Source organism: Trichoderma asperellum, chromosome 5, assembly GCF_020647865.1.
Source record: "Trichoderma asperellum chromosome 5, complete sequence".
NCBI lineage: Eukaryota > Fungi > Ascomycota > Sordariomycetes > Hypocreales > Hypocreaceae > Trichoderma > Trichoderma asperellum.
The window spans coordinates 563,563-579,913 of NC_089419.1; the positions used below are offsets into that span (position 1 = coordinate 563,563).

Genomic DNA, 16,351 nt, shown 5'->3' on the forward strand with positions numbered 1-16,351 from the left:
AGATATGAGATATTTAAAGACTATACCTCCAAAAACTGAAAGCATATAATGAAAGGAAAACGGTCAGTACAAGCTATTATCGCGTATCTTATGTCTTTTATACTCTTGTCCTTTATTCGCTTTCAGTGATCGCTGCTCTTGTCAATAAAAGCTACTAAGGCTACTCAACAATAACCAGGGCGCAGAATTGATCTGTTTATTTTTTTATATAAACCGAAAATGTAATAATTATAAGCTCATTGTATATATAACCAAGTATAACGGTAGATCTATGTCTCTAACACAACCAAGCAATGTGTTTCGCTGTAGGCTTTCCGATAATGCTAAGCAAATCACAATGTAAGCCCCTTTCAGTTAATAAATAGTGTAGCCGAATCGCAGTTATAGGTGTTCCTCCAAGCTCGAACAGTGTCAGATCGGGAGCAATCTCTGTTAGAGGTATAGCCAGAGCCTCAGAAAAGGCCTCACAAACTTGAGCAATCTTACTCTTGAAAGTAGGCATAGCTAGCAAGGGATTAATATGCTTGACAGTTCGGAATGAAGAAAGGATCTCAGCTGGTGCTAAGCCAGAGACAAGACCCTTGATCACTATAGGCATGTAGGAAATAATAGCTGCCATCTGCGACGGAGAGATATTAGAGGCATTGTACTCGATCCCGCAGTGTAGTCCATCTTGCTGCTCGCTAAACTCTAACTGCAGGGGGAACTTGGCACCTCGGGCTCGGATAGGTCTGCTCAAGATTTGAGCTCCAGGTATCTTGAGAGAGTGTTCCAGGGCATCCGACTGCCAGTGATAAATCACCATGACATCAAAGAGAGACTTTTTATCCTTTGCCAACTGTAGAATTTTGGCGTAGGGTATCTGGTTCTCAGTTGAAAGATTGACCTCTGATGTAATGTCATTAATGAGACGGGCAGAATCGGTCATGTTGTGTTCGTTAAGAACAAAGCGCACTGGAAGGCGGTCAAGGAATAATCCCATTAAGTTTGCCGAACCAGGCTCATCTCTGCTCATATACGGAATACCAAGCGTAATATCGGTGTTACCAAACACAGCTGAAACTGTAAGTGCTGTTGCAGCCAGGGCTAGTCGTTGTGAAAAGCCCGCACTATCTGTGGTTGGTATGACGAAAGACTGGTGGCCGGGTATTTCGATGTCAACAGTTTGAGTTTCGGGGTTATCCAAAAACTCAATAGACTGTATACCTTCAACTCGAGATTTCCAGAACTCCCGTTTAGCTGTCATTTCAGGTGTCACAGGTAGCTTGCTATTTTGCTGAAGCCATTGAGTCCATTCAATGTAATTGCCGTCGTGAGAGCTTGTATCTCCACTCAGTGTATGGGTAGTGATACCATTAACTGCTAATTGGTACTCCTCACTCACTGATTGCAATAATAAAGCAATCGAGGCCTTGTCTGTAATTATATGATGAGTTATAAGTGAGAGCGACGTCGTTGTTTTAGAATTCTCATCTTCTTGGCTCCAGATGACCGCTCGAATAAGTTGATCGTTGGCTAGATCAAATGGCTTATCAATCAAGGCCTGAAATTCCTTGTCATCTAACGAGCCTCCGGTGAAAAACAGCGGCTCGACAACTTCATCGCTGATTAAGCGGAATAATATCCCTTCTCTAAGGACGTAGCGGGCTCGAAGAATTGGGTTTTTCTGGATCACGGAGACCACAGCCTGCTTTAGCAAGGTAGCGTCTACGGTACCTTCGATGATGAACTGAAATGCGGTGTTGAGAAGAGATTTTGTGTTAGTCACAGTATGCCAAACATATAGCTCTTCTTCCAACTCTGATGGTGCTTGGGGGACGGCCAGGCTTGTCGGGGAGGATAGGTTGGATAAGAAGGATCTGAAAGTAGTAAGTCCATCCTCTAGATCTCCTTGAGCCTTATATCCATCGATAGCTTGCGCGAGGCCAGATAAGACCCTTTCTCTGATTAGAAGTGGCATGGGGATGTGATATCCAATAGACTCAGAAATCAGCCGAGCAGCCTTAATAGCTAACAAAGAGTTTCCTCCGATAGCTAAAAAGTCATCGTCTCTGGTGATGCGTATTTTATCACCGCCCTCGAAATTAAGAATTTGGCTCCAGACTTCTGCAATAATCTTTTCCGTTGGAGATGATGGAGCATCTCCTATGTCTTTGTACTCAGTAGCCATAAGCCGAAGCGCCTTTCTATCAATCTTGAGATTTGATGATTGCGGCAACGATTCGAAGGCCATGACTTGGGCAGGGCAAGCATAAGCTGGCAGTAATGTCTTGACTTTTCGAGAGACTGCTGAAGTGTCAACAGTGCTTGGTGTCACGAAAGCAACAATGCGGATGCCGTCAATAACAATGGCAGCAGCACGTTGGATAGCAGGATCGGCTCGTACAAGAGCACGCTCAATCTCTTCCATTTCGATTCGGAATCCTCGCACTTTGACTTGGTTGTCAATACGGCCCACATATGCCACCTTCATGTCTTCTGTCCAACAGCCCAAATCTCCCGTCTTGTACATTAATCTGTCAGGATGGAAAGGATTTGGCAAAAATGCAGCTTTAGTTTGGTTCGTCAAATTCCAGTATCCACGTGTCATTTGCTCTCCAGAAAGATAGATTTCTCCCGTGATTCCTGGCGGAACAAGACACTGGTGGTGGTCCAGCAGGTAAAGATCTAAATGGGGGACAGCTTTGCCGATGGTTACTTTGTCACCAGGCAAAAGCTCAGTCCCAGTTGAAATAGGTGCGCACTATTCAAGGCAAGTTAGTTTAATCGAAATGTTAACTCATATAGCGGGCGCAAGCTCATAAAAGTTTGGTTTCTTACCTCACTCGGCCCGTAAAAGTTGAACAACCGCTTGTGCGACCACGCATCAGCAAGACTTTGAGGGACGGCTTCTCCAGCAAGACCAATAGTGTCAAGATTTGGGTATTCATCCGGCGACAGAGCTGCCAGCAGTGATGGGGTGGAATGCGCTGCGTCAACCTGCTTAAGATGGCCCAGAGGATCGTTAGGATCCTTTAAGACAAGTGTGCCACCATAGCAAATTGTACCAAAGATTTCAACCAGAACCACGTCAAAACCTATTGTGCAAGTGCAGAAGAAGTGCTCAATTAGAAAATTGATCTTTCACCATATTTATTTAAGTTTCAATGCACGCGACTCACCTAGAGCGTATACTTGGCCATTACGACGACCAGGCCCAGAAAAGAGACGGGTAGGCTCATGATCAATAACCATGAGAAGGCTGTGGTTATGCAAAGCAACACCTACATCCAAAAGTTAGCTTTAATAGAGCAGGTTCGTAAAACATGTGTCGTTTACTCTGCTAGATTTCCTACCTTTGGGAATTCCCGTGCTTCCTGACGTGAAAACGAGATAGATGACGTCCTTTGGCTTTGAGATGGTCTCGAGTTGATGTGGTTGTGTCTTGCAAGATGCTACAAATTCCTCGGAGACGATAATTTGCTTTTCTGGCGTATTCTGGATTACTCGAGCACAATTTTCGTTCGCAGCAATAAAAACAGTAGCTCCACTCTGTTGTGTGATGATTTCGATGCGCGCTGCTGGGAGATTAACATCAATTGCACAACAAATGCAGCCTGCTTTAAGCACTGCTAAGATAGCCACAACCCAGTGAAGGGAACCATCAGTAAGAATACCAACAACACTCCCTGGCTTTGTGATTGATCTCAGATGGTTAGCCAATTTATTGGCAGCCTCGTCAAGTTCTCGGTAAGTCATTGAACCGCGAGTCGACTCCAGAGCTCGCAAATCTGGCCATTTTGCTGCAGAGGCCTCAAACGCATCCTTGATAGTGTCATACCCTTGGTAATTTCCAACACGACCGCGTGGTGGATTCAATAGGCTGTGTCTTTCCTCTCCCGTGATAAGCTTCGCTCGAACATCCTGAACCATAGTATTCTTGTCGTCAAGTAGCCCTTTGATCGCACTCTTGAAGTGGTTCAACAGGCCTGTAATACTCTGCTCAGTATATCGCAAACCATCATATAGAATACGAGCCCGAAGACATCCATCATCGTCTACTTCAAGTAGTAAGGAGATACCAAACTCCATCATATCGTCGCGTTCGATTCCCCATGGCTCTGGGAGCGCTTCACAGACTCCTGCCAGCGTTGGCAGATCGTATTCCATGACCACAATAGTCTGGAATGCATTAGCTATCCTCTCTGCTGGCATTTTAGCCACTGTTTTATCGGAAGACCACTGGAACTCTAACATTTGCAAAAGTTGGCTTTGTGTAGTCGAAAGCACGTCAGCTACAGTCTGTTCCTCCTTAAACTCCAGAGGAAACGGTAATGTGTTCAGGAGTGGCCCAGCCACTCGGTCGACATTCATCGTATCAATGTTTCTTCCAGAAAACACTGCACCAAATGCCACCCGATCAGTAAAGCTGTAGTTTGATAGAACCAGACCCCACGCCGAGTAGATCATCGTTGCGGGCGTGATTCTCCGAAGACGTGCTTTAGTTTCCAATTCTTCCGGTGTGAAGCCAAGGTTAACTTGAAGACTCTTGGACCAGTCAGCCGCTGGTGTATCAGAAGGAGGCTTCGGCAGCGTCAATTGCGGCTGTGTTAAACTATTCTCCAGTAGCGCATCCCAGAATGCGTTGCCCTGGGCATCTTCTTGTAGCCGGGTTTGAGTCTTGGCGATGTTTATGAACTGTGGAGGATCTGAGAGGGATTTGCCGTCCAAGGCTAATCGAAGCTCTTCCAATATCACACTGAATGACCAACCATCTGCTATACTGTGATGCACAAGAGATAAGAGCGTAGAGCCGATGTTAGGGACAGTGATAAGTCGGTAGGCTGAGATGGGGACGAATGTATCTCCATGTTCAATATACGAAATTTTCTTGCGCATCTCCTGAGAACGGATTTGGATAATGCTTTGCAATTGATCTTTTGTTGTTTCCTCGTTACTCCAATCAAGATGAAGCTCTGGTTGCACTTCCTGTAATTGATGCTTCAGGTCAAATGTAGTGCGAAAAATTGAGTGTCGCTCAATCACGCGCCGCCATGCAGACTGGAATCTACTTCCACTCAGCGTCTTGCCTGTATGAGGTAAAGAAATTCGTAAAAGCATGTAATTCACAGTAGGATTTCGAAGTCCTGCTTGAATCATCTTGGCCTGAAGAGTTGACAAGGGCCCTGAGGTAGGGGCATCTGCCTGATCTGCTGTATCTCCTTCTCCCTCATCAAGCTTTTCTATAGCATCATGAATAGTAGCTAGGTCTGGAAGGTCAAAGAGCAGGCTAAGTCGTAAATGAAAGCCTTTTGTGCGTAAAAAGGATAATACTTTCAACCCCGCCAGCGAGTTTCCACCTAGTTCCGCAAAGGAGCTGTTATCTGTTATATCTGACAGGGGAATCGATGTAGCAAAGGAAAGCGCAGCCTTTAATATTTCCATCTTTGAATCAGTATTAGAAATGCCTTGTAGCAAACCACCATCGACCGCTTGGGAGCTTTCAGCGTCTAATAACGATTGCAGAGCACGATTATCGGCCTTGCCATTGGGAGTGAGCGGAAGAAATTCCACTGCGCGAATCAAATCCGGTATAATAAAAGCATCGTACTCCAGAGATAAATTCTTTCGTAAAGCAACGCCATCAACAGTTTCAGGCGTTACAAAGGCTACCAGTCGGCCACGATACATAAAAGCTGTAGCCGCCATGACATTGGGGCTATTGCTAAGCATGGGGATCACCTGAGCATCGAGGTTTATAAGGAATCCACGGTTTTTGACAAAACTGTCCTTTCGACCAGCGAATTCCAGTCCGTGATCTGTCAATCGGCCAAAGTCTCCTGTCCGGTAAATTCTTTCACCTTGCCAGAACACAAACTTTTCCGCTGTGAGCGCTTCGTTTTCGTAATATCCCCTGGCCAGGCCTGGGCCAGTTAAACAAATTTCTCCGTAATCAGACTCCGTTTCTCCATCAAGCAATAATACACGGCCATTCGACATTGGACGTCCCAAAGTGATCGGCTTATCAGCATGGAGTCGTGCCACAAGCGAAGCAATGGTGGTTTCTGTTGGTCCGTAGAAATTGTAGATGGTAGAGGTTGGCAAAGATTCTGCCCATTTGCGGACCAACGCAATCGGTGGTGCTTCTCCGCCGAGCACAATAGTACGCAATTTAGAACAAGTCGATGGATCTTGTATTGTCTGTAGAACAGAGGGCGTGCACGCGACAATAGTACACAGCGTTATAGTATGTAAGAAATCAGAGGTGGTTGCAATCCTCAGTTCAGCGCCATTGCAAAGAGTCGTCATAATGGCACCAGTTGCTGCATCGAACGCCGGTGAGAATATCAACATGACAGTATCGTCGGGTGTTGCGTTCAGATTGAAAGGAGTCTCCTCTCCACCTTGCTGGACATAATTCAAGAGTGCGCTGTGTGGAATCATGACACCTTTCGGTGTAGATGTTGTGCCTGAAGTGAAAATTATATAGGCCAGATCAGTGGACTGGATTCTTTTCCACGGGCGGTCCTCTTTCCTTTGCCAGTGTCGCTCTGTGCCGGGCGCAAAGGCTTCCTCAATCTCGGTATGCGAAATTTCTTCATATCCAAGATATTCTTCTGTACAAGTATTTAAAATAACTCGGGCAGATACTCGCTTCAGTGTTGACTGGATTCGGTCTTCGCTCCAAGATTCTGTATCAATAGGAATGTATGAAGCGCCAGCCTTAAGAACGCCCAAGAAACAGGCTACCATTTCCGGGCCTCTCTGCGCTAGCACAGGAATCTTGTCTCCAAGTTTAACCTGCTTCTCAGACAAAAGCCATGCAATATGAGTTGCTGCATTATCAAGTTCTGAGTATGTAACTGTTCTATTTCCAAAAGAAATGGCAATGTGGTTTGGTTGCCTCTGTGCCCACTGCTCGACAAGATCACATACTGTTGTAGGTTTTGTGATAGCTTGATCAGCGTAACCCGCCATCTTGTCTGCTGTTTTCAGTATGGTTACAGAAATGACGGGAAAATATTAAAATGGAACGAAACGAAAGAATCGTGAATGAATGAGAATGAAGATGCAAATAAGAAGGAATATTCCAGTCACGTCCAATATAAGCACGAGCTACAAATCAATACCGTCAATGATAGAATGCTCCGTCGACAATATAAGTTTCAAATACCCCATATCTTACCTATAGTCAATTTGCCAAATCGGGCTTATTCGAAGCTAGCTACCACACTTTAATTAGGAACCTAGTATTAATTCCATAATCGGATCTTTAAAATGCCTCACTGCGCTTGTCAGATTATAGATATAGGATTAAATCTAAAGAAAAAGGGTATTTTATTGGTGTACCAAAGAGTGATTAATTCTACAACTACTCTATTATTGTTAAAAATATGTGTTATTATTAATTAATTTCTATTTTATAATGTAGATGCTTTTAAACATTTACACCAGTCTTTAGCTATGCTGTCGGCGTTTAACCCATTCTAGGAACACTCTCGGCGACTATTCGTCAGACTTCTCGTCTTACTCAATGGCGCCATTGGTATACTGACTGTACTTCGAACGTACTATACCTCATCTGCAATACTACCTTATTCCTCATTTGTAACCGAATACGACATGACAGCAACCAACAGCAGCCAGCCTCCTTTCCTTCTTCCATTCTTTTCTTTTCTTGTCCTGCATTTATCTGTTTTGTCTGAAGCCTGCATGAGAAGCCACACCTCTGCAGCTGCATTGCGCAACTACGCCTTCAGGCCAGAGTAAGCAAAAATGTCGAAGCAAGAAACAGAGGGCTCTGCTCTGCCAGAGGTTCTCACTACTGGTGAGAACATTGACTCTGAAGGCGGCAGTGACCCAACGAAGCAAGAATGGAAAATCTCAAAGCGCACGCTTTTCGTCTTCATTACCATCTGTGTCTTGACCCTCATGGTGGCTTTAGATAGCACATCCATTGGTGTGGCATTGCCGGTGAGTAGATAACATTATTGAAACAAACGACGTGATTAGCTGACCGTGAAAAATCACTGTACAGACAATTTCTAGGGCTCTTCGTAGTTCCGGAATTGAGACCTTTTGGGCTGGTACTGGATTTCTGCTATGCGCGACAGGTAGGTCATTAGTTTTGGCTCAATTTGCGTATCTGCTCGACTGTACAATTACTTAATTTGATGGCGTGCAGTTTTTCAACCAAACTTTGTTTCCTTTTCCAACATTTTTGGCCGTCGACCTGTCTTCATCGTTGCCATCATCTTCTTTTTCGTTGGAGCTGTAGTTGCTGGTGTCTCGAAGAAGGTTGGCCAGTTGCTGGTTGGCCGATGCATACAAGGTATTGGAGGCGGTGGTATCTCAGCCATCACTGAGGTGCTTATTGCCGACTTGGTGCCAATGCGGTATCGAGGACAATATTACGGCCTGATGAATGCCATGTGGAGTGTGGGATCCGTGACTGGCCCGATTATTGGAGGCGCATTCGCAGGTGACGCCTCATGGGTAAGGAACCATACAACTCTAGCACTATTATTCTCTATCTCTCGGATAGCTGACATATCTTGGCATCGTACTAGAGATGGATTTTTTACATCAACTTCCCTTTCATCGGCATTGGCATATTTTGTGTCGTTGTCTTCATGAATCTCCACTTTGTCCCGACATCACTGGCTGAGAAACTTCGTCGAATCGACTACATTGGTTCAATTGTCTTCATCGCCAGCACAACATCTTTCCTCATTCCATTGACATGGGGCGGTGTCTTGTATAGTTGGGATTCGTGGAGAACACTGGTCCCCCTTATTCTTGGTATCGCCGGTATTGCCCTATTCGTCGTTTACGAAGCATTCATCGCCCCTAATCCAATCATTCCGATCGAACTATTCAACAATCGTACTGCTGGTGTTTCCTATTTCAGCTCTGCGCTCTCAGGACTGCTTGTGTGGTGTATTGTTTACTACATGCCGCTGTACTTCCAAGCTATAAAGGAATACACTCCAGTCTTGACTGGCGTATGTCTCTTCCCACAGACTTTCACTGTGGCGCCTGCTGGTGCTTTCGCTGGTGCGCTTATTACAAAGACTGGCAGGTATCGTTGGTCTACCTGGTCAGGTTGGGCTCTTGCAACTCTTGGTTTGGGCCTGCTCTGCATTCTGAAGCCAGGTACAAGCATACCTGGATGGATCTTCTTGAACCTGGTCTCAGGCATTGGCCTCGGGTTTCTCTTCCCTTCGGTCGCTACAGCCATCCAGGCAGCCACCGCTCCAGAGAATGTTCCTATGGCTTTAGCATTGTTCAGCTTCTTCCGGTCGCTCGGTCAGGCTGTGGGGGTGGCTATTGGAGGAGTGGTCTTCCAGAATCGCATGGTTGCCAACTTGCTCAAATACCCTAATCTTGCGGCAAACGCGACTGCTTATGGTGCAGACGCAGCAGGCTTGGTTGATATCATCAAGGCAATGCCTGATGGTCAGGACAAGCACGACATAAAGGTTGCTTTCGTGGATAGTCTGCGTATTGTTTGGGCAGTGTGCTGTGCACTGGCTGGAGTCGGCCTCCTCTTAAGTCTGCTCGTTCAGAAGTATGACATCAATCAGGAACTCAGTGGTGATCAAGGAATCATTGAAAAAGATCATCCTCAGCCCAACAGGGAAAACACGGAAGAGACTTAAGTCCCTTGGAACTCGAAAACCGGACATCACGTTATTTTTCTTTATCGCAAATTCAACATCCCGACTCACTCAAAACGGCATTCAACTTGGAATTTAAGCATGGGAAATGGCGCATGTAATTACTACTCTAGAAATCTTATATCATAATAGCCGGTACTTTGAGGTAACGGCGAGGAAAATGATTTCAAGCATGAGTAGGTATATAGGGAATTTAATATATTTATATACATACATGCATCTGTATATAAGCTAATTTCTAACTACGTTACATCAATTTTTGGCTGGCAGTGCTCGTTTTATAGCTTTTTCCATAAGCGCCACTGTCTCCTTGAAGACCAATTCCGGCTGCTCAATGTGGGGGAAATGCGTATCGCCCTTGGCATGAATATATGAGAACCATTCTGGATGCTTTTGCTGAAACTCTCGATGAAGGGTTGCATACTCTTCGCTACCAGGCTGGCTGTAAACATGGTGGACCAAAGGAGGATCGCTCAGTGCTTCAAGCCTCTTCAATGGGGAGCCCCAAGTTCTGTATGCTGCTTCAACCGTTCTGCCAGATCGGGCCCAGGTCTCATAGCCAAAGCCTCCAATAGCGGTAAGGCATTGGTACTGAATATTTGCGTTTTGGGTACCGCCAAGCCAGCTTTTGAAGAACGCTACGGTCGCCTGGCGCCAAGTATCTTTCCCTTGTAGAGCTTTCAGCGCTCCGTAGAACTGAGGAGAAGCATCAACCGCTAGATGGTCCAGGATCAAGATTGCTAGCAAGCGCTCACGACCCGCAATTTCAGCCAAGTTCATTGCTGCCCAGTTTCCGTGTGACGCTGCAAGAACAATAAACTGATCGACGCCTAGCGTATCCAGCAGAGCTAGGGCATCCTGGGCATGGTCATCGAACCCAAAATCTTCGACGTTATCACGGTTAGGTCCATGGCCCCTGAAGCAGATGCTAATAACACGATGATGCTCCATGAGATATGACGTGACATAAGAATAACCTCGATGGTCGGAATTCCACCCAGAGAAAGTCACAATAGCAGGCCCGTCATGGGCATAGCCATAATCTGTGAACGCAATCTCTTGGCCATTGATAGTTTTGGTGTAAGGGAATGCATCTGCCAAAAACCGTGGCTGAGTCATGATGAGAGAAAGAATTTGAGTTGTCCTTGGATAATAATTACAAGTTGCTTTTCTGAGTGTATCCAGTGGCTGCTGGTTTTGAAGTCTTTAATAGGAATTATGATTAACTGCTAGCAACTGTATTAGCAGGTAAAGTAAATAAGCTTTCTACACTGCTTCACTTCCTGATCCCATCACTATAGCATGACAATGGGCTGATTAACTGCATCAATAAGACAATGTACATAATCATATAGGCGTTCTAGTGCCCAGTACTTACCACACTTAGGCGCCGACAACACGTTCAATATTCCCCGTAATCTAAGGCAATAAGCGCCGATTGCTATGTCTCCGGCGTCATCCTACTGTCTGATCTTAAAGACTAACGCCGCTTCTTTTTACGTCTTCCCCACATAGCCTCCTGTCAGCAAATTAGCACTACTTTGATATAGCTTAGGCTAAACCACCTAGCAGCTTATAGAAGAGATATGCCAAAGCCAGTAGATTATGCTGGGGATATTTTTGTCTCTCCATATATACTAGTATTAATAATATATAGAAAAAAGGAGAACTTTATGTAAATTAAAGTTTATGAGAAAACAAGGCTCTATCAAAGCAATTCTGAACCATGATGTAAGCGTATATACCAGAAAAATCTTGCGGATATTTATTATAAATCAGAGGATTAATCCTTCTTATTTCCAGTGGTGAATCAGCTTATTTTAATTTTACTCGTGGATAACAGTAAGAAGGCCGCCTTAACCCCTGCAATAAGATACATGTATACAGGCTTGTTCGGCGGGAAACGTCAATATTTGCATTGTGGTGTTTGGCATTGGCTGATAAGTTGCAACATTGTTGTGACTAGGGTGTGAATTTTAAGCCGACAGGCATGCATGGATGGCGCATCCTTGCCATTTAGCTGACAGGGTTCCCTTCCTGCGCTCCTAATAAAACCCCCAAGTTCAATTTTTTGCTCAACCTAGCTCTCATATCGTACTCCGATTGAAATGTGGTAAAGCATTTTCTGAGTGCATCATCATGATATCTCAACTCTATGAGACATCTCCTGGCCTATTGGCTGTGGGAGTTGCATTATCATTGGCCACTATGGTCGTTTTCACTTTTCGCTTATGGGGTGAATTCGTTGGAAATGTTAGTATGCGATCAATTGGATTAAATTCCAAGAATGGAAATAAATATCATTTTACGCGGCTTTCTCTATGCGGAATTATTGGTAGCTAACTGGGTTTCTATTAGGCCATCCTCAGCACGTTCAATGGCGGTGTCTTGTCAACGGGACGAGCGGCTCCTGGTCCTAAGTGGCAGTGGCCTAATGGCCAGTTTGCAGACAAATTCTTGAATGGCGCTGCAAGATCAGAAGAATGGAGAAAATACGGGCCTGTTTACAGGATTTGGGCAGGTCCTAAGCCAGAGATGTGAGCCCTTGTTTTTATCACCTTATCTTTGTTAACATCTCTTTCTCTTGGAAAAAGGTGAATGGAAGCTAATTATAAGATGGTTGTCATGTATACAGTGTACTCACGACTCCCGAAGATCTTAAAGTTTTCCATACAGACTCTGATAAACACTTCAAGCCTAAAGATGGCAACTTTGGCTGGTTTTTTGACCAAGTTCTGGGCCGTTGTGTTGGCCTTCTTTCACTGGATGAATGGAAAAATATGCGACGAGTTGTTGATCCCTCCTTTACTCACGGCGCTACTGTTAAACGTATTAGTGTCACAGAAGCAGATGCCAAAAGTTTTGTGGAAAACTTGCATACAATTTCGAATGAGGGAGCTGAGGTAGCAAAAGCCAAAGGCCGGTTTACTGTTCCTGCTATGGCAGCATTCATGAAGTTTCCCTTCATTTTTACAGCCGAGGTTGTCTACGGAAATATGAATGAAGCTGAGAAAGAAGAACTCTGGGCGATTGCAGAGAAGCGTCAGGCACTGTTGCCTTTCTTTTTTAAGGGGAGCTTCTATCGTACCTCGTACTTGAAATGGTTTGACCGACCAGCCTACAACCAGCTTCAGGAATTTTTAAATTCTTGGGCCGAATTCAATACTCGTATGGCTAGGTCTCGACGAGAACAAGCTCTTCCTGTTCCGATTGTTAAATACTGGGACGAGTATCTCCAAGGAAATATTACTTTGGAACAGGTAAGAGACCCAGCGGGTTCTCCAAAGCTTCTTTCCTTGCAGAAAATAAGCAAAAACATTGAATACTGATCCGCAATCCTGATTCAGGTAACACATACTCTGGATGAAATGCTCTTTGCGAACCTTGATGTAACCACCCACGTCCTTACATGGGCCATCACTCTTATCGCCGATCATGAAGGTGCTAAGAAAGAGCTTCGAGAAGAGATTGAAGCTCATAAAGACAATCTTCAAGAGTATATTACCAACGTCAATACTCACCTGCACCGATGCTACTATGAATCTTTACGATTGAGGCCTATCGCAGGTAAGTAATTGATCTTCCCTTCTCACTTGACGGGAACCAAATTGATCAGATGAGACTGACATTTGTATTTGCTTAGTCTTCAGTATCGGTGAGAGCGCTCCAAGTGTTAAGAACTTCCGTGGTATACACGTAAAGCCAAATGTAAGTAAAAAGATATCCCAAGATTTTGAAGTCAATGAAGTTCTATATGCGTTTCCGAAATTGGTGCTAACATACGGTTCTAAAATAACAGACTATGGTGCTTGTGGACACATACGCTATCAACGTTCGCAATCCATTCTGGGGCCCCAACAGTGAAGAATATGACCCGAGTCGATTCAAGAACGTCAAATCCACAGATGTAAGTTTTCATGTATTCGATATAGGTAGTAACATGCATTAACAAACGCTTTTCTTAATCAGTTACGGTACAACCTCTTCGTTTTTGGATTCGGTTACAGAAAATGCTTAGGGCAGTACTTGGCAGGACACATGGTGAAAGCTATCCTTGTACACCTGTTCTCTCAGTACGAAGCCGTTATCATCGATGGAAGGAAAGGAAAATCCGATTACGATATTGATAAAACCACCTGGGTTCCCGTCGCGGATGTTACCGTCGAGCTAACTAAGCTGCAGTAATGGAATTGAGGGTTTAAATATAGTGGCGAATCACTAGCTTATACAGATCAGAAATAGTTTCTTCATATAATTTCTCAGTGTATTATAGAGCATTGCTGGAGGACGACTATCTGAATTATAATATGTAACTTCCTACCTTGAATTTTGCATATTTGGCCGCCGCCTAAACATCATACTACAGCAGCTTCAAACACTAATAGTAAACAGAACCATATGCACAGCCGCCACTGCCTCATATTGTAAAATAACTAATATATATTACTAAATAGAAATTCCACTGAAAGGTTAATATTATTAACAATAATAATGCATTCCACAGATTGTTGGCCTTATTAATACCTATATTCTCTCTACTGCTTTTTACTAGAGGAAGTACACACAGGGTTCGGCTTTTTTAAGACTACCCCAGTAGCGGAAATAAGCAAACTCGCCGATGAAGGCCAGGGTTTCATCCTACAAACAAAGAATATGCTATACTCTCTTCGGTTAGTATTTTAAATTGACGGTTAATTTTCGATTCCCTCCGATACAACGAATGTTTGTCTAATGCTTACCGAGTACTCCAAATAATATGCTTAGAGTTAGTGTATTTCTAAAGCTCTTGGCAGGCTCGTTTGTCTTTAAAGGCGTATTTATCAAAGTACTTGAGCCTTGCTCTTAATTCATGTTATAAACAGTTCACGATAGATGAATGTTGAAAGATAAAACTACAATATTCCTAATTTCCATAACCACTATCAAAATTGTTGTCACGATTGCAACGATGCGTTTCCCTCCCCCGCCACGAAGTGATATAGGTTAGCTTACTGCTTGCATCAATTCTTAAGTTGAAGATAGCACGAACTGACACTGATGAAGTTTGGAATGGGCTCGCCGCGCTGACAACTGTCAATGGGCATGTCCAATGCACCTGGACCCATGAGACAGGCACATGGTCAGAGCCAAAATTTATTCCAGATCCATACCTTCGTGTTCATGGATTAGCACCTGTTTTCAACTATGGTCCGTTAGCAATATCGACTATATGCGTGTAAAAGAATGGGATGAACTAACAAGGCGGTATTTAGGCCAAGAGGCTTACGAAGGACTTAAGGGTAACGTGCCTCTCACCCCTAACGCAGTTGACATTATAATTCAGAAGTATTTGGGATACGGTTGATACTAATATGTTGAACTTATCAAGCTTTTCGCACTCCTGACGACAAGGAGATCAACATCGTAAGACCTAATTTTCATGCTATCCGAATGCAGCACTCCGCTTCATTGGTCTCTATCCCAGCGGTTCCTGAGGACCTTTTCATGCGCTCTGTGCACCTCGCAGTAGCAAAGAACGCAGAATTCGTACCGCCAAATGGTGTCGATGGAATGTTGTATATCCGGCCTATTGTTTTCGGTTCCGGGCCTCGTATCTTGCTCAGCCCGACTGATGAATACACTTTCTGTGTCTACGTTACCCCCGCGGCTGCTTATCATGGTATTCAACCACTTGATGCTTTGATATTGGAAGATTTTGACCGAGCTGCTCCTCGAGGTACTGGCTCAGGTAAGGTTGGGGGCAATTACGCTCCGGTGATGAAGTGGGCCGACAAAGCCAAGAGTCAAGGTTATGCCCTCACACTGCATCTTGATAGCCAAACAAGAAGCGAGATTGATGAATTTTCGACGTCAGGCTTTATTGGCGTCAAGACAGAGGGTGAGAAAATCGTTATTGTGGTACCCAATAGCGCAAGTGCTATCAGCAGCGCCACATGTGATAGCATTCAACAGCTGGCCCTGTCGTTTGATTGGCAAGTAGAGCGTCGGCCTGTAAGTTTCCTCTACTCAGCTATTAAAAAAAAAAAAAAAAAAGGTGCAGTGTACTAAAATATTTTTTGCTCATGCAGGTCAAATATGAGGAACTATCTGAATTTTCAGAGGTCTTAGCTTGCGGAACTGCTGTAACCGTGGTTCCTGTCAAGTCTATTACTAGGGAAACTACAAATGTGAAGTTTGTCTATCAGAATGGAGTTGCAGAACCTGGACCCGTAGCATCCAAGATCGCCAAGGCTGTGGAAGACATTCAAAAAGGCAGGATCGAAGATAAATTCAACTGGCTCACAAGAGTCACTGCTGTGTAAATAATGTAGTCCGAACGAGTGGTACAGTTGTATTATTAAAGAGAAAAGGGGGACATATGGAAATAAAAATTTAAGTCACATGTCTCATTAAGAAGCCGCGAGTTCAAAATTAAAATTTTTTTAAATTTAAAGAATAATCAAAGCATTTATAAGATTATCATCTATGTAACACTCAAGGGTATCGTAAGCTAGGTCACTCTCCAGCCCACCAAAGAGACACGGAGTCAAGCCATATTAAGGAACTATTTGATCAACTCGTGGAGGCGTTGTAGGAAGAACGAGGCCATTGTCATATCTAAGGGCAGTTTTCTAGAGGAGAACATGTGTTGTGTTTTTTCTCTATCTACTGTCAACTATTTCGGCTTTTGTTAATAGGGCCATTATACTGGC

The 16,351-nt window shown here is 44.1% G+C and overlaps 5 protein-coding genes across 5 annotated transcripts; 3 read left to right on the forward strand and 2 right to left on the reverse strand.

Moving 5' to 3' along the window:
• Nucleotides 1–277: 277 nt before the first annotated feature.
• On the reverse strand, nt 278–6,957 carry TrAFT101_008346 (NRPS; the record flags this gene model as incomplete). Its single annotated transcript, XM_024906489.2, has 4 exons — nt 278–2,743; nt 2,821–3,077; nt 3,162–3,263; nt 3,336–6,957. The coding sequence occupies 4 exons, from the start codon at nt 6,955–6,957 to the stop codon at nt 278–280; spliced, it is 6,447 nt and encodes a 2,148-aa protein (XP_024762241.1).
• Nucleotides 6,958–7,650: 693 nt separating this feature from the next.
• On the forward strand, nt 7,651–9,907 carry TrAFT101_008347 (uncharacterized protein). The gene is made up of 4 exons (XM_024899823.2): nt 7,651–7,953; nt 8,018–8,093; nt 8,165–8,475; nt 8,550–9,907. Exons 1-4 carry the CDS (start codon nt 7,756–7,758, stop codon nt 9,639–9,641), a joined length of 1,677 nt encoding a protein of 558 aa, XP_024762240.2. The 5' UTR covers nt 7,651–7,755; the 3' UTR covers nt 9,642–9,907.
• A 4-nt stretch (nt 9,908–9,911) lies between these two features.
• Nucleotides 9,912–10,778, reverse strand: TrAFT101_008348 (uncharacterized protein; the record flags this gene model as incomplete). Its single annotated transcript, XM_024906488.2, has 1 exon — nt 9,912–10,778. One exon carries the CDS (start codon nt 10,776–10,778, stop codon nt 9,912–9,914), a length of 867 nt encoding a protein of 288 aa, XP_024762239.1.
• Nucleotides 10,779–11,867: 1,089 nt separating this feature from the next.
• Nucleotides 11,868–13,844, forward strand: TrAFT101_008349 (uncharacterized protein; the record flags this gene model as incomplete). The annotated part of the gene is made up of 7 exons (XM_024899837.2): nt 11,868–11,912; nt 12,018–12,196; nt 12,295–12,919; nt 13,007–13,226; nt 13,303–13,367; nt 13,459–13,566; nt 13,629–13,844. The coding sequence occupies 7 exons, from the start codon at nt 11,868–11,870 to the stop codon at nt 13,842–13,844; spliced, it is 1,458 nt and encodes a 485-aa protein (XP_024762238.2).
• A 763-nt stretch (nt 13,845–14,607) lies between these two features.
• Nucleotides 14,608–15,961, forward strand: TrAFT101_008350 (putative secondary metabolism biosynthetic enzyme; the record flags this gene model as incomplete). Its single annotated transcript, XM_024899784.2, has 5 exons — nt 14,608–14,641; nt 14,703–14,846; nt 14,912–14,938; nt 15,028–15,650; nt 15,728–15,961. The coding sequence occupies 5 exons, from the start codon at nt 14,608–14,610 to the stop codon at nt 15,959–15,961; spliced, it is 1,062 nt and encodes a 353-aa protein (XP_024762237.2).
• Nucleotides 15,962–16,351: the final 390 nt, after the last annotated feature.

Coding starts and splice junctions, on each gene's coding strand:
- TrAFT101_008347 (XM_024899823.2), top strand. CDS start 7,756: ATGTCGAAGCAAGAAACAGAGGGCTCTGCTCTGCCAGAGGTTCTCACT. Junction 8,094..8,164: donor ATTTCTGCTATGCGCGACAG/GTAGGTCATTAG, acceptor GATGGCGTGCAG/TTTTTCAACCAAACTTTGTT. Junction 8,476..8,549: donor TCGCAGGTGACGCCTCATGG/GTAAGGAACCAT, acceptor GCATCGTACTAG/AGATGGATTTTTTACATCAA.